The following is a 25,867-nucleotide window of genomic DNA, read 5'->3' as shown; positions in this document are numbered from 1 at the left end:
GAGATAGGCAGAGGCATTACTCAAGTGGTAAAACACACATCTAACAAATAGTACAAACACGAGTAAGGCAGGGGGCGCGATGTGTATTCTAAAGCAATTTTGATAGTGCTACATTATACCATGTCCTGGGGCTGCTTTTACCTATTAGAGTATTTTGAATGCCTAAAGTATAAATGTTTACCAGTTCTGTTTGAAAATTGCTAATAAAATGGCAACATATTAAAAAATTTAAGTAAAAAACTCCTGATCATAAATGAAGTCCCAATTCTCTCCATCAAGCTAACCTGGATTTAGTCTCTACACTCCCCTTTCCCTTTCCTTAATCTCAAATCAAAAGGATTCAGAAGTAAGAGCTGATCTGGCTACCCAGAGCATGGCCTAGTGGTAGAGTGCTTGCCTAGCACTCATGAAGCCCTGGGTTTGATTCCATACACATAAAAAGTGTCGAGTGGTGCTGTGGTTCAAGTGGTAGAGCACTAGCCTTGAGAAAGCTCAAGGGCAGTGCCCAGGGTCTGAGTATAAGCCCCAGGACAGGCAAAAAACGAAAAAGAACTGATCATGTCATTTTTTAGGTAAGGAAATACTTTGTTTTTAATATTCTTTAGCCATTCTGAGTGTTAATTTAAACTCCAATAGAATACTATTATAAAATGAGAAGCAATAAAACTAAGAAGCTGTAAACTGAATGAGAGCAATGAGAATCCCAAATCTCAAAGATCTGGTTACCAGACTGTAAGGCTCCAAAAAGTTGGAAAGGCAGCATGGGTTTTCCATGGAATGCATGTGGCTTTTTTGCAGGTAAAACCAGTATTTCTTGTAGAATTGCACAACAATGAGAAGCAATGAAACCTACCTTAAAGACTTCCATCTGTCTTTTTCTGTGTGATTTTCAGGTCCTTCACTCTCATAAGAAGCCAGGTAGAGAGCTACAATTGACCAAGAGAAGACTGTATGAGCGCTGAGACCTTCTTATGGTACCTTAACTACTGTCAGCAATCCCCTCGTTCTATTGAGCATGTCCTCAGCAAACAGATTAACAAATTAAGATTAATAGTTTCATAAAGAAGGTAGAACCCACTTTGCCTTTAATTTACCATCTCAAAAAGTTGAGGGATTCTAAGACAAAAAACAACTAAGAATTGGCTTTAGTTTTTTCCTGATTTGTGTGCGTATGCGCGTGCGTGCGTGCATGCCTCTGTGTGTGTGTGTGTGTGTGTGTGTGTGTGTGTGTGTGTGTGTGTGTGTGTGTGCGCACGCGCATGCACGCTCCTGGGGTTTGAACTGTGGTTTACTGGAGGTAAGAATCTCACAGGTTCTTCCTGCCCTGGCTGACTTTGAAACTGGATCCTCAGATCTCAGTCTCCTAAATAGCTAGGATTACACCAGTGCCTGGTGACAGCTAACAATTTATGAGAAAAAAAGACATAAAATTCAGGCCACATACTGCTATCCAACACTCAGATCCATGTTCTTTACAAAGGAAGGTGGTGGTGGTCCCTTCCTGGCACTCTCAGTTTTCTGTTGATGTTGTTTTAATCCTTATATTTTTTATATCAATTTTTCATCTTTCTAATATTCCCCCCTCCTTTCTTGTCAATTGTGGGCTTGAATTCAGGACCTAGGCGCTGTCCCTGTGCTCTTTTGCTCAAAGCTAGCACTCAATCACTTTGCACCTTAGTTACACTTACAGTTTTCTGGTGGTTAACTGGAAATAAAAGTCTCATGGGGGGGGAAGGCATAGGAGTATGGCAGAGTGGTAGACTGCTTGCCTGGCATGCCTAGTGGTAGAGTGCTTGCCTAGCACTCATGAAGCCCTGGGTTTGATTCCTTGGTACCACATATACAGAAAGAGCCAGAAGCGGTGCTGTGGCTCAAGGTACAGTGCTAGTGTTGAGAAAGCCCAAGGACAGTGCCCAGGCCCTGAGTTCAAGTCCAAGGACTGGCAAAAAAAAAAGTCTCATGGGGACTTTTCTGCCTGGTTGGCTTCAAATCATGATCTTCATATCTCAACTTCCTGAATCGTTTAGGATTACAGGTGTAAGTCACCGGCACTTTTTAAAATCTAGAAAAGTTAACAGGTATTACTAACTTAAAATTCCCTCCACTCATTATTGTAGACACTATCAATGTACTATATAGTATTATTAGGCAACAGATACTACCAATTATTATAATATTAGGATATTACAAATAAGTAGGAAAAAATCCCCAAGTCTTTTGTAACGTTTAACCTTTTCTAGTAAATTATTTCTGTATACATACAATCTTTTTTTTCAGTTTCCATTTCCCTAATTTTTAGTAGATTAAGATTTTCCATTATTTTGGGGGAGCAAAGGAGAGCAGTTCACTGTTTTGTTTCGTAGCCTCCTCGTCCTCATAATTTTGACTATCAACAGACTACAAAACACCTTCCCCCATTGAAGTAAATACAAATGAGGAACAGTCACTTTCAAATGTCTTCTGCCCAAAGTAGATTAGGTATTTGAAAAGATACATAAGCCTGAATGGAAGGCCGGGAGTTTGGCCTAGTGGTAGAATGCTTGCCTAACATGCACAAAGATCCAGGTTTGATTCCTCGGTACCACATATATAGAATAGCTGGAAGTGGTGTTGTGGCACAAGTGGTAGAGCTAATCTAGCCTTGAGGAAAGCCCAAGGACAGTGCTCAGACCTTGAGTTCACTCCCCTGGCAAAAAAAACCAAACACTCCCCTGGCAAAAAAAACCAAACAAACAAAACCAAACCTGAATGAGCTGAGATGTGACTTAATGGTAGAGTGTTCACCTAGCATGCATGAAGATCTGGGTTCAATTCCTCAGTACCACATTAAAAAAAAGGTGAGAAGTGACTCTGTGGCTCAAGTGACAGAATGCTAGCCTTGAGCATAAAAGCTCAGGGACAGTGCCCAGGCCCTGAGTTCAAGCCCCACAACTGACAAAATAACATAAAATAAACCTGGAAATACACTGCATATGAATAAATATTAAGCGAAAATAATTTTGGTATAAATCCTAAGGTTTTCTGTACAACTGAACACTCTTAAAGATAGAACAGATCAAAGGAATCATCTCACATATGAGGAAAAGTCAAACATTAAGCATTTGAGTTCTCTGGAGCTGCATATGCTCAATAATCCAACAGAGTGGCCTCACCATCTTCGCTGAAGACGGGAACCGTGAGCAGATACTGCAAGATCTTCCGGTCCCGTTCAAATGGACACTCCACTTGCTTCCATGTCATAAATTCACTCACTTGTTTGGCCAGTTCCCAAAATTTCTGGGAGAGAACATAAGAATTTTAAAGGGAGTCATCAAAAATTATGTGTCTTTTTTATGATTTCCATTTTATTCTTGATGAAACTGACTTTCTGAAACCCAGATAGTACTCACTGGTCATGTGTCTTGTTTTTAAACTTCGATTCTGCTGGCTAGGTGCAAATAAAATTTACTAATGTCCCCTCAAATCATCCTCTTCTTCCTCCTCTTTGTGTAGTGACAGTGACACTGTGGCTACTATATTCATTTTGGTGTTATTTTTTTTAAACAAAAGAACAAGCAAAGAGAAAGGTTTTTTTGTTTGTTTGTGTTTTGTTGTTATTTTTTTTCTGGAATGGAATAGCTAGCTCTGGTGGCCCAACCTGGTGTGCAGTACTAAGAAACTGTATCTCTCTGTGCTCTAATAGGTGAATAGTTCATCACACCTACCTCAAAGTTGACGTGGCCATTTGGAAGGCGGTTGGCACAGCCTTCATTGAGGAAATAAATATCTTTGATAAGGAGACTGAAGAAGGGTATCACAATCTAGAAGAAACAAAAGATTTGGGTTTGTCTGGGTAAACAAAACATGTAACTTCTCATCCAATACCACAAGAGATTCATGAACAAACACTAACTGAATTGTACAACCACAAAGAATTAAGGAACTGTGTTTGTTCCTTTTTATCATTTTGCTTAAAATATGGATAGCATTAACAACCAAAACAAAGCAAGAAAAAGTAGTGTTGGGAAAGGGATAGATCATTTTACTACAAATTTTCCTATTTGCCATAACCCATAGTAAAATCTGAAAATTCTAGCTGCTATAAAAGGAAAAATACCTAAAAGAATTTTTTTATTTTTATTTAGCAAACTCAGACATAGAACAATTGTAAATCCATGACCTACCTTCATATCAGACCCTATAACTATAACATTTACACCTCTCCATTTTAGGGGGCACATTTTTGAGACGATTTTATTTTGACCTCTAAAGGCATTGCTCAATATAATGAGAGAGCTTGGGGCTTGAAGTAAGAGTTGTTCTACACTTTCTATTAAGTAAACATGACCTGTGTATTAAGAGAACAAGTCAGCACCTGCTGCTGTGGAAAATCACCTACAAAATATCTAACACAATACGCTGTGAGACAGATATACCAAAGGAAGGAGGAATGTTAAGTGTGCACATTTAGATGAATGGCTTCCAAAAACAATGAGCTTCGATAATACTTTCCTGCCCTGATTCTTTAGGTCACTGAGGTAGTATTTAATTAACAAAATTAAAGTAAAAATCTTCAAGAAATTACCCTAAATCTCACTAAATCCATAAAAAGCAGAGGAAAAGGTTCAGTAAGCTCATTTCTACTTCCTCTCAAATGCCAAACGTTTTCAAGATTCTAAATTTTCTACAGTATAAGTAAAATGCAAAATACAGATTGTTATGGAATCGTCAAAAAAAACCCCAAGATTAAATTTCTGAAGTTTAATAAGTTTGTGTCTGTACCAAATAAATGGACGAAATACTGTTGGCTGGTGAACAAAAGTATTAATAATTCACTTGTAGAGAGAAATTCAAACATCAAATTCACTTGTAAAGAGCTTTCATATATTTCTTTATAGTCATTCAAAAATACCAGTTGGATTTTCACTAGCCCTCTTGAAAATACTTTTTATATTTTTATTATCTTTAAGCATTGTAAGGTGTGACCATTCAATAAATCAGTTTGTAAGTACAATGCAATAATCACTTGCTCTTTTCTGTGAAGCCTCTAAAAGTAAATTAGTAATGATCTGGCTAACTTCTCCTAAAGTTTCTATCTATTGCTCTACTGTGTTAGAACTAAAAGTACACCTGAACCTGGCTGTAGCATTGAAAGAATACTTATGGCTGGGAGGCAATAGGATTTGGCCTTTATCAGACATAATTTTAAAATCTACTTGTAATCCTAGCTACTCAGGAGGCTGAAATCTGAGGATGGTGTTCAAAGCCAGCCCTGGCACAAGGGCACAAAAGTCCATGCGACTCTTATCTTCAATTAATCACCAGAAGACAGGAAGTGGTGCTGTGGCTCAAGTGGTAGAATGCTAGCCTTGAGCTGAAGAGCTCAGGAATAGTATCCGGGCCCAGAGTTCAAGCCCCATGACTGACCAAAAAAACCCCCCTGCTTCCACAACATATTTATTTTATATGTAAATGTCAGATCTAATTTATAAATATAAGTAAACACACATAGAATCATCTGCATAAGTATATTAACAAAAGAATGCTATAAGCAGGAAAGGATTAGAATTCCAAGGGTGTGACCCTTTTGAATAACTGTTACCATCTAACATAATGAATGCCACGAAGGTAGAATTTGAGGTGTTGGGAAAGACAATGGACAATGGTAAGGTCAAGTTTGAGGGCTAGGGGAGGGTAGATGAAGAAAAGAAGAAGTGTGGGAAAATGCAGTTATAATATTCAATATGTATATACAGATATATGTGTGTGTGTATATATATATATATATTACTAGGAGAATTGAGGGATGGGTAGCGTTGGAAGAAATAGAATGATAAAAGGAGTTTACAATGATCAAGATATATTATCAACTGGCATGTAGATATGGAATTACTTTGTGCAACTACTTAAAGATAATAATAACAATGATAATAGCAATAAAGAGAAGCTAGTAGGAAAAAAGTCTAGTTTCACAATTTGCTGCTGGTAAAAGATAGGAGTTTGCCTATGAGCCACATTTCTTATATTTTAAGTGGTTAGGGGGATTCAAAAGAATAACACTTGGGAATACATGAAAAATATTACAAGAAATTCACATTATAGTGACATCCGAATATTGCTGTAACATAGTCACTGTCATTCATCTACCAATTATGTATGTCTGATTTCATGCTCTTATCCAAATGGAGAATGCATTTAGACAAAAATAAAGACACATCATTTTAGATAACCCAGGGAAATGAGAATAAAATCATCATCAAGATGTAATATTTGTATACTGGAACAGGTGGGGTTTTTTTTTTTTTGGTTGTGAGGCTTGAACTCTGGGCCTGGGCATTATCCCCGAGCTCTTCAGCTCAAGGCTACCACTTTACCCCTCGAGCTACAGCACCACTTTCTGTTTTCTAGAGGTTAATTGGAGATAAGAATCTCATGTTCTTTAGTGCCTAGGTTGGCTTTGACCCTTGATCCTCAGATCTCAGTCTCCTGAGTAGCTAGGATTATAGGCATAAGCCACTGTGCTGGGCTGGAACAGCCTTTAAGCAAGAACTTCTTATTACTTGGTATTGATATTATAGGGTATGAGATTCATGGAGTGTTGTTCATTGGCTGACTCATATAAATATATTTAAACTTTTTCAAAGTTCATGTCATGTGATCCTACATAGGTGAATTATTAATGATGGGTGGCAAAATTGTTCCTTCTGTGATTTTTGCTTTCACGGGTGCCCACAAGACTTTCTTTTGATGATCAGAATCAGTCTCCCATGGAAAGAGAAATAAAACTCATCTCAGTTAGAAAACTTCACTATTTTGTACCTGATGACTACAGACATCAAGAAAGAAATCTAAAGCTTCTACAACTTCTCATTTATGGATAATTCTTATACAGACTTCAGATTTCCATGAACACTAAATGAATCTACAGGAGTAGGAAAGAGTAAATATTTTGTTTCTACAAGGTTTTAACGATGATGTGATGAGTGGGAAAGCTTCTCAAGTAATGATGTGTTTCATTTGTCTTTTAAAATATTCTTAACTCAGAGAGTCAGCAACTGTACTTTATAGATATTATCAGTTCCACACCTAGCAGAGACTACTAATGAGCAGGAATACATTGACAGGAACACAAACAGAATGGCAAAAGAATGAACATCATGAAATCGTATGAGAAATGATTAAAAGCCTATAGACACAAGCACTCACAGATAAAAAGAAGCTGTTTAGAAAGAACTTCAGAAGATAGATTTGATTTGCCCTTCAAAAGGGACCATGAAATGTACCATTCTGACCACATAAATTTGAGATTTGAAAGATAGATCAAAGATGCTATTTTTCTAGTTATGCTTCCAGGAAGATCATAAAATAAGGACTCTCTTTGGAATAAAGTCCTTTCTCACCTCAAAAACAAGCAAAAGGAACTCCGGTTTGCATTTGACTAGAAGCGTTTTCATTCTTATCATCTTGGGAACAATTGTGAAAAGAAATAGCACATTTCTTTGAATGGCTGTGGTTTTACTTATTTCATTGAACGACAGGGTACTATTCATAAATTGGCATGAGATTGGTTTAAAGAAGTAAGTGAAAGCAGAAATAATTTATTACATTCTATAAAGAAGAAATATTTAGGACTTTTTTTTTTTCTAGAAAAAGCTACTGGAATCCCACAAGTGAGATCTTTTAGAGAGGCCAGACTGAAGAATTACTGTAGCCCAAAGAACAGCATCCAGAGATGGGAGCCCACAGTGTCTATGCTGAGGCAGGGCCATAGATGCTCACTGGGGTCCATGCAAAGATGCACAGTGCCTTGGATGTGGCACTGTGGGAAGGATGTGGTTGTGTGTCCTTTCACTTCAGTGGGAAGGGATACCCCCATATATGAGTTGATTCTCTGAAGCAAAAACATTCCTCAGTTCAGGTTTTTGCCCCATGAAATCATAGGAATACTGAGATTTTGGCAAGCACAATTTACAACCTGAGAAACTTTCCAGTTAGTGTAAGTTTCTTTATTTAAAAACAAAAGCTCCTATGTATATAATATATGAAACACGATTGAGGTCCAATTTAGCATGGTTGTCAGAAGTGGGTTTTATGTTCATTTTTGATCAGTAAGATGGAAGCATTTAGGGGAAAGTGACTTAGATAACAGGAAATATTTTGTCTTTTCTTTTTTTTTTTGCCAGTACTGAAACTCAGGGCCTGGATACTGTCCTTGCTTTTCCTCAAGGCTAACACTGTACTCTGGAGCAACAGTACCACTTCTGGTCTTTTCTGTGTATGTGGTACCTAGGAATCAAACCCAGGGCTTCATGCATGCTAGCAAGCACTCTACTATTAAGCCATACACCTGGACCCCTCTTTATTATTATTTGCTGAAAATATAGCTTAAAGATAGAAAGCAAAGAGAGGACCACCTCCTTTAGCTTTTATGGGAACAGATATATACATCCCAAGTAGCATGACAGGCAAATGGTGAGACAACGTATCCTTTCTCTATAAGGAAATATGAAAGAGAAATGTGACAAGAAAGGATCCTCAGACTCAAGCACAGGGTGGAAGCAGGAGTGTACTAACCTGTTTAAATGTAGGGTAGAGAGAGGGGGGATCATTAATTCCTCAGCTATCACCCCTCTATTTTTCTGCCACCCACATATCTAATTAGTAACAGCAGGCTTAATGCTATAGCAATTAAATCACTTTCTGAAAATAAATGACTTAACCGTGAGAGGTAAGCTAATTCTTCAAAGAAAAAAGGTTACATTAAGTGAGCTACCTTGTACACTGCTTAAATGTCTTTTTTTCTATTAAAGCTAATTACTCCCTAATGCTATTAGTCATCTTACCATATGATTTAATTTATTACTTGGTATACAACTCATAGGCACTGCAGACTAAATATTTTGGTAATGTTTAAAATAACATAGTTAAATACATTTGCCAAGTTCTACACCAAGACACCTTTGCGTTTCCTACAATTCAATTTTCCTTTAGGATTTCTCTTCCCTATGTGGCAGGTGACACCATTTCTGTAGTATGTATCTCTCTTATATCATCTACACAGGTAAAAGCAATGCTACCATGAACAGCATACTGTTTTAAGTGCATACCTTCTCTCTGCTGCTATGAGCAGTTAAAGACCTTTGCGCTGCCCCACGAAGAGCTGTCCGATAATTATAGAAATTGCTGGAAGGGTCCATCTGATGCTGTGAAGAGAAAATAGCATTAGCCATCCACTTCTCACCTATATAAATTCACAAGAGCAAAAAGCTCCAAGTAAATTAGAGAGCTCATTAGGAGTATGATCTATCTCTCTTCTGCACAAATGTGCAAATGCAACTCATTAGAACACAAATGTTTTCTTTGTGATACAACACAAATCTGACATCAGCTTTGGTAATATTATACCTAAACCAAATCTATTTAGGCTAATAAACTAACACTAGTAAGATAGCATCAAATCCTAGCATTAGGAAAACATTCCCCTATGACCCAACACTTTACACTATACTTGTCCTCCACATTTGAAAACAAAGCATTTACAAATATTAATTATTGTGCAAGAAGGAAAATAAATTTATTGAATGATATGAATAAAGCAGCATAAATCTAATGGTTAAGTCCCAGTTTCAGGGAAAACTCAGGACAGAATAATTACTATTTCAAAAGATTGTAAACCATCCACACAACAGGGTAAAATGGAGGTGAACAGGATTCAAACACACATGCTCTTGTGCACCATTCTAGCTCTCTTCAGAATTACATATCCCCATAGCTTTTCATAGGTCAGCTAAATTTGCTGAAGGAATGGCAAATGCACACTCCCTGGGGATAAGGAACTCAATCTACTATGGGTCACTGAAAAGCAGTAGGCCTGCTACAAAGCCCCTCAGTGCTCAGGTCCCAATTCCACTCCAGCTTCCGACATGATGCAACTGAAGTGTCAGCATTTCACCATTACCCCAGAATATACACCTCTACTTTTAAATGAACTAGTCTAAACTCCTTTTCTTAAATTCAAATTCCCTGTCCTTCCCCTAAGTCTATAAGAATCTTTCTTACCTCAAGAACATCAAACTTTGCGGTCTTTACTTTGGCCCAGGTTTTTTTCAGTCGAGAGACTGGGCTCATATTCATGCCAGCTTCCCATTTTAAATGCAAAGAGAGAAGAAAATTGACATAGAGATTAAAAGAGCAATTTTAACTTATGCCCCTGAGAGGCATATTCGTAAGTTACTGAGACCCAAAACTTACTCATAAGACACACATTCCAATTTTACAACCTTTTTCCCGCACCTTTGCCCTTGGCTGAATAACAATATCACAACTACCAATTACTCTGAGTGGTGGTGAGCATTTTTTTCTTGATAAAGGGTAAAGGAGTGAACATTTTCGACTGAGCAGGCCATAAGGTTTATGCTGCCATTATAACCATGATGTTCGAATGCAAGAGTTACTATAGATGGTTATGTAAGCAACATGGCTATGTACTGATAAAACTTTACTAGGGACATTACAATCTAAATTTATATGTTCACATTTTAGAAATATTATACTTCTTTACATTTTCCCTCAATCACCTAAAAATGTAAGAACAAATGGTAGTTCGCTGCCCCAAAGACCAGGAGTGGGCCAGCTCAAGTCACAGATGGTGGTTTTCTGACCCTTGATCTGGATCATAGGTCAGCCATGCTCTGGATATAGCATCTCACATCTCCACTGGACTATCCCAGGAAAATAAGCTGATTCCAGGGCCAAGAAATTTCCCTCAACCTCATCTAGATAACCAGGTACAGAGATGGGAAGCAGACACTGGTCTGATTCCATAATCTATACTCTTCCTAATATGCTGTGCTGTCCCCTCTGAATGAAGACTACATACTACAGCTACTCTCAGTGGGAAAGGAACTCACACAAGCCTAAATAAATCCATTTGTGCAATGCCACAACTACTCTTAACTTAAGATCAAGTCTGTTAAAAATTCTATGTATCTATAACATACAAACCCTCAGCTTAATTTTAATCATGTTCCAAAAGCTGTGCCAGTGATTGCATAGAGATTCCCTTCTTGAATATTTGTTTGTTAAACGTGACATTTGAAATATGACGTAAAGATCAGTTAATAAAATCTTTCAAAAAATAGAAGACCCTGCCACTATGTCATTACTTAAAAAAATCTTTATTTAGGAATGGGCATGTAGCTTACTGATAGAGTCCTTGCCTACCATGCATGAAGCCCTGGGTTCTATTTGTCAGTACCACATATACAGAAAAAGCCAGAAGGGGCTCTGTGGCTAAAGTGGTACAGTGCTAGCCTTGAAAAAGAAAGAAGCTCAAGGACAATGCCCAGGCTCTGAGTTCAGTGCCAGGACTGGCACTGAAATAAAAGAAGAGAAAAAAATTCTTTAGACAAATTCCTCCCTTATAAATGTGTGTGTATATGTGCATGTAAGTGTGTATGTATATGTGTGTGACTGTGTACTACCATTCTCATGTATTCTTCACAAGTGACTAACCCTCAGCTACATTCCCAACCTCAATTCAGAAACTTTCAGAAAAAACTTTAAAATACTACATAAATTATGCAAATTTAGGAAAGTTTAAATATACTCGCACCCATTTGCTATTTAAAGCATTTTGAACATTCTTGAAATAATTCACTTCAGTTCTTCAACTATCTAAAAACCTAAGAATTATTCTTAATGTTGGTAACCCCCCCAAAAACAGTAAAATAGAATATGGTCCATTAATAAAACTGTGCTACTTATATATTTTTGGTGGATACATTTCATAGACCACATAAAAATAAAGAACATCGTTCCCCTTCTTCACATTTTTCCTTCAGAAAATACTCACAGATTATTGCCATCAAGGAGTTAAAGTTGCCAATATTGAAACACTCTCGAGCGACATCAATGAAATATTCTATCATTCTTGCCCTATGTTTCTTCTTCACAGGCTACATGAAAAGACAGTGAAGGGTGGTTATTCCATGTGAACACCCAACAGATATAAAGTAAGCATGAAGAAAATGACAGCGATGATGCAGACAAAACGGATTTCCTTACCATACAGATTTCTGTAGCAACCAGGTAGCTTAGGCGATTGAACCATTCCACATACGCTTCTAAGTTTCGTGTTTTCTTCCGCTCAGTGTAGCAACTCTACAGAGAAGCAGTGAACACATCACTCAGAGAGAGAGAGAGAATAAATGAACGTACTGGGCTCTCATTGCAAGAAATACAAAATCTTCATTCTCAGTTTATGAGTAAGAAAGGCTGTGTGTGTGTGTGTGTGTGTGTGTGTGTGTGTGTGGAGAGAGAGAGAGAGAGAGGAGAGAAAGACACAAAGGGAGAGAGACAGACATATAGAAAAAGAGAGAGACAGAGAGAGAAAAATGAACATCAACCTCACGTTCTTGGTCATCCTTATACGAATACCAAAATCTCTTAGGGTAATTCAGTGATACACACTTCAATGCATTTGTAAACATACCTTTCTCTGGTTTCCCAAGAAACAAAGTTACTCTGGCTAGGATCTCTCTTCAGAAACAATTCATAGGATGGATTTTGGCTGTCTTATAATCTTGAGCGCTCTAATAGGTTACAAGTCCTAACTGCTATCAACACAGCTAAGGGAGGCAAAGAGTGCAGAGAACTGGAAAACCTTATCTTCAAAATAAGTTATAGCACAAAATTTTGAAGTATCATGTACCAAGAAACAAAATATCTTCCAAAGAAAATCAAGAGAAGTCTACCCTACCTCCATTATTAGTAGTAGGTTGAGTGACAAATTGTTCTAAAGCAAGTGGAAGTTCAAGGTCAAGCTTGAAGAGGTTCACTAACACCTCTTTCCTTCCTTCTAAAAGACACACACACAAAATGTCCACTAGCTTTCTATTACAAAACACATTCTTCATTTCCTGTACTAAGAGAAACTATTCTAAGGCCGGAAAACAGCTGTTGCCTGGCTCCTGAAGGGGACTTTCAAAGCCTTTCCTAAACAATTTGGAACACTTCTGGAGGCCACAGTTCTTACATCTGTAGACTGATTGTACTATGCTTTTCCCGGATTATTTTCCTGACACGTGAGTTTCACCAGTGAACCATCTTGAGGGCTCACTGAGAGTCCAGGCAGTGAAGAATGTCACTTGGTGAACGGGATGTACTTCCGGTCTTTCTTGCCCCTGCTGCCATTGAATCATAAGCTTAACATTCCTTTCTATTTTCTTTTTGGCTTAATCTGCTAAAACAATTATGCTTTTATCATCTACCCTCATCACCACAGAAGCAAGCATCTACTTGTTGTAAGAGCTCATTAACTTTCCCAACCCAAAGAAGGAAGAAGCTAAAAGTTAGCTATAGGTTAGCTAAAAGTTCTTGATATAAAGACACACAGGGATGGAAGCTGAAGGAAACTGTCATGAGTCCCACATAGCTAATGAAAACAAAAGAAGAAGGAAAAAGAAAAAAGAAGCAATGTCTTATGTTCAAACCTACAACAAAATAATTTTAATCCCTATGTCTGTTTTCTAATATCCGTTATGAGAGCTAAAGGAATCCCATTCCCGGATGCCTCTGGATAGACAGATTACCTTGTCGTTGTCCAAAGGATCCTTTTGCACAAAGGCCTGAACAAATTCTTCTGGCCCGATATAATTGAGCCTCTCCTAAGGAGAAAAAAAAATCCAAACTATCAATAATATTAAAGAAATGAAAAGAGAAGGATGGCTAACAACCTCTATGAACCTTTGGTACTACCCCTAATTCCAATGCAAATTTTGAAATAAGCACTTAGGATATTTTTTTTGTGGGGAAGTGGGGGGGTGGGGAGGAAGTCATGCTGGGGCTTGAATTCAGATCCTAAGTTGTTCTGTCCCTTAGCTTTTTCATTTAAGGCTGGCACTCTACCACTCAAGCCACTGTTCCATTTTTTTTTTCTAGGTAAATTGAAGGTAAGTGTCTCTCAGACTTTTCTGTTTATGCTGACTTCACATCAAAATACTAATATCTCAACCTCCTGGGTAGCTTGGATTAGAGGGTATAAGTCATTACACCCAGCTGAAAATAAACTTTAACCTCCCAACATTTTCATCACTCTAAGGGTCTGAACAGAGACAATTTTCTGCTAAGGTCAATGTTTCAAAAGATAGAAGACCGAGTAAATTATGGGAAAATTAATTAGAGGTGGGAGATGTACAAGCTCAGTAAACTCTGCTTTTCAATCTTGTTTATTAATATTTATTACAAGTTAAATTCCCAAATTACCAGAAGCATTCACAGTGAAATGCCTAAACAAACTCTGGTTCAGCTATTTTGTAGATCATCCCCCATTTGAATTATTAACAACTCTCAGGTGACACTGTTGGCAAATATATTGTCTAGTTGCCAAAGCAAACCAAATAGGGTTCTAAAGGGCAGTGCCGATTAAAAGCTTACCAGCTCTATGTGAGTCAGCTGCTGGGCCAACGTGTAAGGGTCGCTGCAGACAGTAATGATATCCCTCTGGATGGACTGTGGCTTGGTTTTAAGAACTGTGAGCCGATCTGTGGAGCTGGAGCTGATTTTTGCCAAAACTTCCTCATACTGGCTGAGTGTGGTGAGTTTCCGGATCAGACACTGTATCATCTGTTGGACATTCTTTCGGTATGTCTGCTAGGGAATAAGTAAAGGGTGACATCTTGCTCTACACGTCCCTTTTCAGCTCCATATATCCTTAGAGACCATGTTGCTCAATGTTTTCATCTTGATCTTGGGCAGTCAATGTGGTCCAGGGAACTTATACAGGCTGAATCCTATATACCTCAAGTGTCGCAAATCTACAAGACGTAGTATTTTTTCCTCAGGTTGCTTGTGAAAATAGAATGCTAGTTGGCCCTTAAAAATGCTACAGACATACAGACATTTCCAGTTACTTGCTGAGGAGATGCAGTCATAAGTGCTACATACAATTAACTCCCTGTTCTCTGGTAAGACTGGGCCTCTGACATATGCTAAGTCGAATACTATATCCATCTCAAGTCACAGCATTTTACAAACTTTCCTGCCTACTCTGGTTTTGTACCTTGATCCTCAGAGCTCGGCTTCCTGAGTAGCTAGGATTATAGGTGTGAGCCACCAGTGCCTAGCCATCCTTTTAAGATGCGTTTTTAACCAAAGAAATCACTTCCCAGTAAGTAATTTTTTATGTATATCCAAGTGTGCCCTCGGGCATGCTTATTGTAAATTAAGGAGTTATTTGCCCTCTTTGATCCAAAGCTGCCAACAATCATCTTTCTTGGTAAATTAAGATTTCCATATAAGAAGAAAAGCACACAGGCAGATTTAAGGTGAGCTGAGTTCTAAGGAGGATGCTCTAAGTCAGTCTTACAGATGCAGGAAGGCCCATAGTTATACCTCACTGCCTCTAAAGAAGTACCACAAAACTATCTGCTGGGACTGGCTAGTAACACCAAGTGGTATCTACCTATAATAAGCATTATTTTCCCTCCACAGAAGCCCTTTTAACAAAAATCTTGAGCGGCAAAATTATAACACATATAGAAATATTTCATTCTCATGTATGGAAGGATGTAAAGCATACACATGTACTTTCCCTTTCCTTCTTCTCTAGTAGTTGATGTATATTTTAGTGCTTTAACATGGCCCATTAGATAACCTTTAAAACAACTAAACATTCAAGAAAATCTATCTTCCACTCAGCATGAAAGTTTCCTTTTGGAAGGTGCTGTTTGGCAATGCTTGTTTATCACTTACGGAAAATGTCTCTCATTCCCCCCTCTATACATTCCAAGCCATTTAATGTTGAGTCAAAGTTGATTTTTAATCCCTTGTCTCTGTTGTGGCCACCCCTTCTACTCTGGTAACGCTGTGTTATACTAAGACCTCCAGTATGTAAGATGTTTTCTTTATTCTATCCAAATGTCATAATAAATGCCTGTGAGAGTTAGCACCATTGAACATTATGCTATTCCCAACGAATTACTCATGAGAGATGATAAGCAGCTTTTTGAGTTACTGCAGTTACAGCACGTACCATCCACCAGAGTAGAAAACACGTGTTTTCTGCAGCAAGAAGGCTGCAGTTTCCCAATCGTTACAGTCTGTTTACAAGAGTGTCCCACAACTGTCATTATATTACTATTCTGCTAAATGAAATATGGTGTGGCTGGGGTATATATATTCTTTGTCAAGCATAAGAAAATTTGTAAATTTCCTCCATACAAAAAATATGGTCCGTTTCTCACAGAATAGTTTTTAACAACAAGAACAACAAAAACCCAGGTCCAAACACATTTCAGAGTACTGGGTATCAGGCCAAAGGAGACACAGGTGTCTACACTGACATGGAAAGGTCCCAAAGACACATCACTGAGAACATAGTAAGTAAGCACACAGGCATGTGCGTGCGCGTGCTCTTGCTCTCTGTCTCTGTCTCTCTCTGTCTCTGTCTCTGTCTCTGTCTGTCTCTGTCTCTGTCTCTGTCTCTGTCTCTCTCTCTCTCTCTCTCTCTCTCTCTCTCTCTCTCTCTCTCTCTCTCCCTCCCTCCCTCCCTCCCTCCCTCCCTCCCCCTCTCTCTCTCTCTCTCTCTCTCTCTCTCTCTCTCTCTCTCTCTCTCTCTCTCTCTCTCTCCCGGCACTTCTTGTGCAGTTTTGTGTTCCTGTACCTGAACACATATACAGAGAGGGAATTCTTGATATATATATCCAAATTGGCAATCCTTGTTACTTTCAAGCGAGATATAAAATGGGTAAAACTTTACCCATTACTTTCGCCGTATTGTATGTTTATTTTTTAACTATTGAAATGTATTCCTCTACTACTTGATTTATCATAAATAAAAAAATCTAAAAAGCCACATTTAATTTTGAATACTTTTGAGATGTATAGAAAAGTCACAAAGAATTCATGTGAAAATATCCATTATTTTCATCCCAATAGCGATTCCATGCACGTTATTCCTCCCATGGACCCCACATAAACTACTCACTAGTATGAAATAACCTTTGGACCAGCAGAGAAACAATGAGCACAGAAACAGGACGGTGATAGCCTGTAGCAGGGTCCTACCCTCAGCATTCTGATGAAGTGAGTTGAGATACAGTTGGGTACCATGACAGAAATGCTCCTCAGATTATTCTGATAAGGGAGATCCAATGTTCTACTAGCATATCTAGTGAAAGATTTTCACTTTGTAGTAGGAGAAAAAATAACTCTTGTGGGAATAAGTAGAGGAATTGTACAGGAAGGGTACGAATGAGCAAAAATCTCATTACAGTAAAGGGGGAAAAGCTATTAGAATAACAACATGTGCATATGCATGCATAGGATGCAAAGGAAAGGAGAGATAACTTTTTTAAAACATATCCTGTGAAGGATTGGGAGAAATGGTGGAGAATGACAGGGGGTGACACTGAGTAAGATGCATTGCATTCTTAAACTAATACGCAGAATTGAAACCTTTTTGTAAAACTGCTTAAAGTTAATTTTTAAAAATTAAGTTTCTTTCTTCCACCTGATTCCATTTATGAAATCAAGCTTTATGCTGTTAAGCATGCTTCCTTACTGAGTCATGAAGTACTAAATACGTACTTATTCATTTTTATAACTTCAAATGCCAGGGACAGTAATTACCTGGCAAATAATGATAGAAGTTCTTATTATGAAGACCGACCCCTTAAGGAAGAGAAAATTGCACTCTACTCACTGAAGTCATTTGTCATGTAACTCAATCATTTGTTTCATTTCAGGTTTCTTGCAGGCAAGTCCTAATAAACCACTTCATTTGGGGCAAATTCCCCAGGGGGGAAACATATTAAACTAAATTATGTAGAACTGTCCTAGTGGATTCAGAAGAACTTGACTAAGTGATATGCAGGGCATGCCTGCATACATCAACTGCCAAAATAAAAATAAAAATCCCTGGGGCTGGGAGTTTGGCCTAGTGGTAGAGTGCTTGCCTAGCATGCATGAAGTCCCAGGTTTGATTCCTTGGTCCCACATACATAGAAAAGACCCAGGAGTGTTGCTAAGGCTCAAGTGGTGGAGCTCTAGCCTTGAGAAAGTCCAAGGACAGGGCTCAGGCCCTAAGCTTAAGACCAGGACTGGCAAAAAAAAAAAAAATCCCTGAAGTCACAGGCAAGAAGCAACAAGTCACAACTCAATCACATGCTCTTTTGGGGGAGGGAAAAAATGTTTCCTCATTCGTTCATTCTTTCATCCACATATCCATTCATTCATTCACTCACTTATTCAACCATCACTCAGAAGCAAATAGGAATTAAGGATGCCATTTTAAGGAAAGAGGGAATGGCATGAATCCCAATGAGAACAGTTAAAAAGTAAACAATGAGAAATCATAAACAGCTATGAAGAGAGGGTGGTGACAGTCAAGATGGGGGGTGGGTGTATGATCATAGCCAGGCTATGGGGTAGAGTTGGGAATTCCCTCTGAGGAAAGACACTTAAAAATATGACATTAGAGGATCCTGTCAAACAAGGAAATAAGGATAGAACATCTATCACAGAAGTTTAGAGCCTAAAGGGACAGCAACATAGAGCTGTTTACACGATTTATAGATATGAGAAAGGAGCAAGGAATTTAGGGAACTTGCCAAAGCACAGTCAGATGAAGCAACTGCTAAGTGTGGATAAAACCCGCCAAGAAACAGCTATTTCTCATGAAAGCCCAGCCAGATCAAGGCAGACGCATCTCTCCACACGTACCCTGGTTCAGTCAATTTCTCAGTTAGACTTGGCTAGCCTTTTCCACTCCTCATTCCATGCTCAAAGCCAGGTATAAACTTCCCAAGGTACACTAAAAATGTGTTATTCACAGAAGTACTGACCAGAAGATAGTCAAATGACTGCTGTGTCCTTTTTCTCAGTTCTACTTAGCTTTTGAATGGCTTGATTTTGTGTTTGTGTTTTGTTATTTTTTTTTTAGCTTAAAAAATAAAAGACCAGATCTCATCTGGTCACAGAAGTAAACAAATCCCACTTTGACTTCCATGACACAAAGCCATCAGTTCACATTTTCAAACCACGTATCTTAAAAGAAATTAATTTTTCATGTGTTCCTTTGTGTGTGTGTGTGTGTGTGTGGTCTGGTACTGGTACGGGGTCTTGAATTCAAGGCCTGAGTACTGTTGCTTAGCTTTTTTCCACTCATAGCTGGTGCTCTACATCAGCCTTCTGATAGTTTATAAGAGTCTCACATACTTCCCTACCTAGGCTAGAGTGGTCATAATTCTCAGATCTTAGCCTCTTGATTAGTTCAGATTACAGGTATGAAACACTAGCACCCAGTTATGATTTCTAACAGGCAGAAGACAGCAGACATAAAATTGAGGAGTTACATACAATTGAACTGAGACAAAAAACTGACTGTATCTCAGGTCTCAACATTTACATAAGGAAAAGCCCCATGAAGTCACTAATCTTTTGAACAGTTTGTCATAAACCAAGGTCACTAAGCCAGGACTGACCCTGCTAAGTAACTCAATGGTTAATACAGCTAGCCTAAGATTTACTGCATGGTGACACATCACTTTGGCCTCAGGAAGCATGGATATACCTCACAAGAAGATTGTAATAGTCAGAATTTCAAAAGGACTCACTCAGCCTGACAAAAAGAATGGCTATCTTGAGCACCTAGGTTCAACATAATGTCAGACAGCAATCACAAGAGTTAATTCCCCTTTAATAAACAAGGTATCATGAAGGAAAGCCAGGTACAAATTTTCTAGTCTGGTTTCTTTTTTAAGTTGGAGAAGGGGCACTACAGTGTATTCACCATTATCAGAATAGATCAGTGTGCTTTTCAACATACTTCTGGAAGAATGAGTTCTACTGGAAGGTTATAGATGATGGCAAAACCTATTTTCAGATAAAACAAGTCATCACTACAGTTGGCAAAGGATTGTCTAACCTTTTTCCTATGTGAAAATATACCTGTTTACCCTCAAACTATGTTTTGTCCAAAGGCAAAACAGAAAAGTGTTGAGGTTCTGGAAAAATAATTCAGCACCCCTTCCTGTTCAAGCTGTTCTGGAAATACTGGTGGCCTATATTAAAATTCAAGTTACTAACTTCCTCACTATAGGGTATTCTGTTGTCTTGTTCCCAGAGACAGTAACAACACAGAACTGACAAAGACAACCTTTCCAAACAGGCCCCAACTTAGAAAATCAGCCCTTCAGGACTGCTTCAGAGATGATAACCTTGAATTTGTCACAACTACTTAAACGTATCAAAGGTTCAATCGAGGGAAATGATATTGATGGAATATTATCCAAGACTTATTTTCAATCTCTACCTACACTAGCCTGAAATCAACTATCTTTAACTCAAACTTCTGGCAATAAAGGACTTTCGACTGTCTTCTTCTCTTCCAACTGTGAGAATGTACACTCTGATCAACGGCCTTTGTTTTTGTCAAGGAGTATCTGTGGTCAAACAAACAAAAAAGCATTGCATTCTTTCCTTGTATATGAGCTCCTTGGTAAGAAAGTATTTTGATTTTCTGTCACTTTTGTGATTAGTAGGCCTGTACATGCAAGCAAGTGCTCGACAGTGAATGTCATCTACAGCCTCAAGTTTAAATTAGTGCTCTGAAGAATGAGTATGCTTTTCTTTCCCCTCACCATGAAAAATAGATAAATAACTGTACTTTCCTTAAACTCAAGCCACAGCACTCCTTTTCTGTGCTAGTGGCTCTCAACTCTGTCATATTTACATTTATGATTTATGAATAGGCTACTTATTAGTCAACGGTTATATTCATCTTCTACTGACTTTATGCATCTTAGTGCTTCTTAATATGTTATTTATTTAAAGGTGCCAACCTTTTTAGAAACATAGTTGTAACTTGAATCCTGTGTATGAACTGACATGAACATATCCCTCAACAAGTCACATAAAACTTCAGTTGTATTTCTTTGAAGTGAGATGCACTAATCATTTGTTGGATTTATCAAAACAGCCCATGTACCAATGCAGAAGGCTTTCCCAAAGGCAACCCAGAACAGAAGTGCTAGGTACTCAGATATTCATTACCATTTCCTACCCAGACTATTCTGTAAATTTTGATGGCTGTTCAAAATTCAAGTTACCAACCTCCTCGCCACTGGCTATTCTATGAGCCAGATCTTTTAAGTTTCTCATCATTCTCTCATCCCGAAAATCGTAAGGAAAGGTTTCAGTCCATTCTGTCAAGAGCTGAAGAATTTTGGGTGCAATTTTTCTCATCTGGTTCTAGGAAGAAAAAGCAAATGTAAGCCAGCGATATTTATCAGCATGCACTACATCAAATAAATAAGTCTTCTGAGATTGAAGAAGCAGCTCTAGTTCTCCTGTATAGCAACACCAAGTTAACTAAATTCAGGCAGGCTCTAATACATTCAATTTGTATGGTTTACTTTATTTTTGCAGTGCAAACCCAGGGCCTTGTGCATACTAAAGAAATGTACTGCCACTGGGCTACAAGGCTCCAGCCCATACTGTGTTCTTTCAACAATTCCCAGTTTCCTATGTAGAAAGTCATGTTGCCATTCACATACATGAATGAGGAGGTAAGCCAGGATCCCTTAAGGAAACTAACCTCACAATCTAAAGCCATAGAGTTAGCACATATAAAAAAGTTCAAAAATTACCTTATCACCATCAGGATCACTTAGTCTCTGGTGTTCAACACATAAGTGGCAAACTTTGGCCATGAGCTCATAAGGATGCATAAATAACCGAGAACTGAGCAGGAAGGTGAATATGTATGTCCTCTGTGACAAGAGAAAACAAGACATTGCTGGTGCTTTTTCTGTGAGCTCCAATACATAGTGCATTTTATTTCATTGGCTTCTTTTGATCAAAGTTCGTATACTACAATTTCAAAAGTAGCACCTACACATACAACAATATAGTAGGAATCTTCCCTTTAACCTCAAACTCTCTCTTTTCCCTTAAATCATAATAAAAAATAACAACATTCCAGGACAAATTTAGTTCCTGAAATTATTCAGAGAACATTTTCACATCTATCCTCTGAAAGCCAGGCTATCAGGATACATTAATCACAGTAGTAAAGAAGAAAAAAATTCAGCCCAGAGAGAAAAAAATCCCACTTAGAGACTACGCCACCCAGTCAGAATCTGGCTTATGTGATCAAATATTAGGGTACCTCAATGGAAACAAAAGCAAAGTGAAACAACAAAAAATAAACAAAGAAAAAAAGAAAACCCCACTTATTCCGCCCACATTCAGTCAAGAATCGTCCTGTGTGTTCATGTGGCACACTGAAGTGTCTGTAGAAGAACAGTTGAAGAAGGTTTGTAAGTAACCCATTTACTTGCATGAGGGCCAAGCAATTTGATAAAGCACAATATAACATTATGTACTTTTCTTTAACCACATTGTCTCCCAAGAAGCCAGTAATGAAGTAGTGCTTTATTTGTTATAATAATTTCAGACTCTGAATGAAAAGAGAAATTCCATGGGCTGTTCCTTCACTCCATACCCCAGGCGCCTTTAGTGGCTCATAAACATTTACAGGCTGAACAAGGGGTTCCTTTTACTTTTGATTACTGGTTTTCCCTGTGTGGCAACATATTTGAAAAATACCATGTAACAAATCACACACAGACAGAGATAACTTAGTAAGAAGCATTATGCTGAATTTACCCTGGCAAGCACAAATGAACCTTTGCATGCCAAGGTTATTATTACATTTACAAAAACTAGTGAAGATGCTCTCTTGGTAGTTTCATGAAACGGCCATGAATAACTGGCTGCTTAATAAATCTTGTTGTCCTACTAAACTAAATTTCACTGAAGTAGTACTGTAGCACACAAGAAAAATCAAGTGGTGCAGAAAGAAAACCTGTGTTTAATCTAAGATGCTGGAGTTGAGACTGAATAAATCCTCAACTGTGAAATTTCAATCTCCTCCTCTATCCTGTTTTAGAATTACTGTAAGGATTGGATAGTATGTAATAAATTTTCTAGTTTACAAAGTGCCATTTTACAAACTGTAAGTTATCAAAGTAAACCAGAAGCAAATTTCATCTGACATTCAATGGTCAAATCATTGTGGCAGGAGTCTAAATCTTCTCTTCAATGTGTCGTCCCTACCTAGCTATACCTGTCCTTTCTGGCATAAGTGATGGGACTGGAAAGAAAAAAGGTATTAAGAAATATACACTAAGGGAATTGACTATCCTCTGGCATTTTGATTTAAAGACCAAAGTGTAGTCACAGATCAACCCCACGTATACATTATACTGATATTATCAGACTACCTACACTGTCCCCCGAATCAAAACCTTCACCAGAGACTATCAAAATGTGACACATACCCATACTTGATTTGAACTCAAAGCATTCAACCCTCAACATGTAGTTTTTTTATTAAAGAAAATTCTTAGCAACCTGATTATATTTCCACAGTATATACGGTCCTGCATTCTGTATTATACTTTGCTTCGAAATAAAGATGGCCTTCAGAGGAAGAAGAATACTTACATCTGGATAATAATCCACATTAGGTACCAAGTGCTGGATGAGAGCTTCCAAAGATCCAGAAAGGAGATTGTTGTCATGGTAATACAGCCCTCCACAGCTGTCCTCTGCAGACTGATAGAGGTTTCGGTTGTAACCACTGCTATCAAACATTGCTGAAAAGGGAGGAGTCTGAGGCATACTTTCCTAAAACAAATAAATAAATAAAAGAAAACATAGTGTCAAGCAATGCACAATATGAAAAGAAAAATAAGCCTTTAACAAGATAAGTTTTAACAGTCATGACCAGACCATTATAAAATATCAGAACTCTCAAAAAACCAAATTGCTCTTTGACTATAACATGTACACAGACAGTTAAGTATTGAAATATGGATACTGGATCTCAGTGACACCATCGTGGAGACATTGTGGATGATACGGAATTGGGTCTAACGGACACTATCTTGGTTTCTTAGTGAATGATGATGAAGTCCTACCCCCAGGCAATGGGTGTGACTGAATTTCTAGAGGCAGGGACTTGATCAACAGGCTACTGGACCTGCCAGATCGATGCCATGAACCCTCAAGGGGCAAACTCCTGTGATCCTGCACCCTCACCATGACCCTATTTAGGCCCTGACCAACTGGACCACCATTCTGCGCCATGCTTCAAGTCTCCTGACTCTCCTGAGGTCACCACAGCATCCCTCTTCAACTCTCCATTAGAGCTGATCTGCTAGCTCTCTGCTCTCCTATCCTTGTGGCTCAGTTTTCTAACAGTATTAAGTGTATTAAACACTGCAATTTGGGGAGGAATGAACATGTGTCTACTTGCAGTTGCTGGCTTTCTAATAGACTCCTAATTCAACCTCTCAAATTGTGGTTTCTCTATATTTCATGATCAGATTCCAGTATAACAGTATCAATCTCATCCAATCAAATATAAAATGCCTTGGTAATGCTGTCATGGTTGCTCTTCATTGCTTCACAATTGGGGAGTAGAGGCTGGGAACTGGGCTTTGATTGCTTGGATTCATTCTGATTTGGCTGACAAGAACTGAATAAATGGAAGAGATAATTGACGAGCACTGGACATATGGAGAGACAATCAAAAATGAACTTGAGGAAAATAGCTTACAAAAAAAGGCCAAGACTGAGATCGGAAACGAAGCTATCCTATGAATTCTATTCCATGGTGGAGCACTGGACTTTTGCTTTTAGATATTTATTTATTTATTTATTTAGTGTCAGTCCTAGGAACTGTCACTGAGCTTTTTTGATCAAAGCTAGCATTCTACCACTTGAGCCACACTTCTGGCTTTTTGGTGGTTCATTGGAGATAAGTCTGTGCTGCTAGAGCTGGAGATAAGAGTCTGTGCTGCTAGAGCTGGTTTTGAATCAAGATCCTCAGATTTCAGTCTCCTGAGTAGTTAGGATTCCAGGCATGAGCCTCTAGTGACCAGCAAAGCACTGGACTTCTTAAAAAAATAAATAAAGACCAAGAGTTAAAACACAGTGTGCGTGTGTGCGCATGTGTGTGTTTGATTCTTGCATATATGAGAAATTTAATGCTGTCTCCCCAGCTTTTTCTAAAAAGCTCAGATGCTGTTGATTTTCTCTCCTTTGTGTCAAATTCTTGGAAAAGGGAAAAAAGGAACAAGGAGTACAGTGACAGTCCTGAGAAAAGCTGCTCCTCTCCATCTGTGTGCCCTGCAGCTCACAAAGCCCCTGTCAGAGAGTGTTCAGCGGAGGCCAGAGGCTGGTAAGTTATTACTTGGATTCCTAGGGACAGAGCTGGTTCTGAGAATAGACTTGGGTTTCTGGTAGCAAGTCTGGACAATGGAGGCATTCAACAGTTGTGGAGGCTGTGGGTTTCACAAAGCAAACATTGAGGGGGGAGCCAAACTTCAGGACTGACTGGGACACAACCGGGACTAATTCTTCTTTTCAAGATGCCAAAAGATATTTGCATCCAAATGGTAGAAGAGGGAGAGGGCTCAGTCTTAGAAGTCACATTCCTTACTTCACTGGCATCAGTTCCAGCTAATGGGCTGCATACAGCTCACAATATGCACACGTGCCTTCACAACAGGTGGCCAAGAGTACAGTATTAGGAAAACATACCTGCCTAGAAAGCCAACCTGGCAGGTGAAAATAACACTTACAAAAGTAAACAGAGGTGCTGGGGATGTAGCTTAGTGGTAGAGTGCTTGTCTAGCATGGTTGAAGCCCTGAGTTTGATTCCTCATAAACAGAAGCCAGAAGTGAAGCTGTGGCTCAAGCAGGAGAGTGCTAGTTTTGAGCAAAAGAAGCTCAGAGGCAGTGCCCAAGCCTGGAGTTTAAGTTCCAGGACTAGAAAAAAAAAGTAAATAGAATGGTTGGAGTTATGGCTCAGTTG

The 25,867-nt window shown here is 38.5% G+C and overlaps 1 protein-coding gene across 3 annotated transcripts in view; it reads right to left on the bottom strand.

Moving 5' to 3' along the window:
* Positions 1-25,867, bottom strand: part of Rasgef1b (RasGEF domain family member 1B) — a 537,873-nt gene that overhangs the window by 1,684 nt on the left and 510,322 nt on the right. For 2 of the 3 annotated variants that reach the window (XM_090343353.1, XM_090343355.1), the window contains 12 exons: positions 23,491-23,673; positions 21,630-21,752; positions 21,094-21,231; positions 14,416-14,631; positions 13,572-13,646; positions 12,046-12,141; positions 11,834-11,936; positions 10,039-10,118; positions 9,087-9,182; positions 3,705-3,800; positions 3,153-3,276; positions 854-926 (listed from right to left, as the gene is read on the bottom strand). In XM_090343353.1, the coding sequence (XP_090199479.1) occupies positions 854-926; positions 3,153-3,276; positions 3,705-3,800; positions 9,087-9,182; positions 10,039-10,118; positions 11,834-11,936; positions 12,046-12,141; positions 13,572-13,646; positions 14,416-14,631; positions 21,094-21,231; positions 21,630-21,752; positions 23,491-23,673 (1,403 nt within the window). The remainder of the gene's footprint in view (positions 1-853; positions 927-3,152; positions 3,277-3,704; positions 3,801-9,086; positions 9,183-10,038; positions 10,119-11,833; positions 11,937-12,045; positions 12,142-13,571; positions 13,647-14,415; positions 14,632-21,093; positions 21,232-21,629; positions 21,753-23,490; positions 23,674-25,867) is intronic. The other variant, XM_090343354.1, reaches the window with a different exon arrangement.

This window comes from Megascapheus bottae, chromosome 13 (assembly GCF_031878675.1).
Source record: "Megascapheus bottae isolate mThoBot1 chromosome 13, mThoBot2.hap1, whole genome shotgun sequence".
NCBI classification, from domain to species: Eukaryota; Metazoa; Chordata; class Mammalia; order Rodentia; family Geomyidae; genus Megascapheus; species Megascapheus bottae.
Note: the sequence above shows the minus strand (reverse complement) of the source record. Positions and strands in the feature narration are given on the sequence as shown.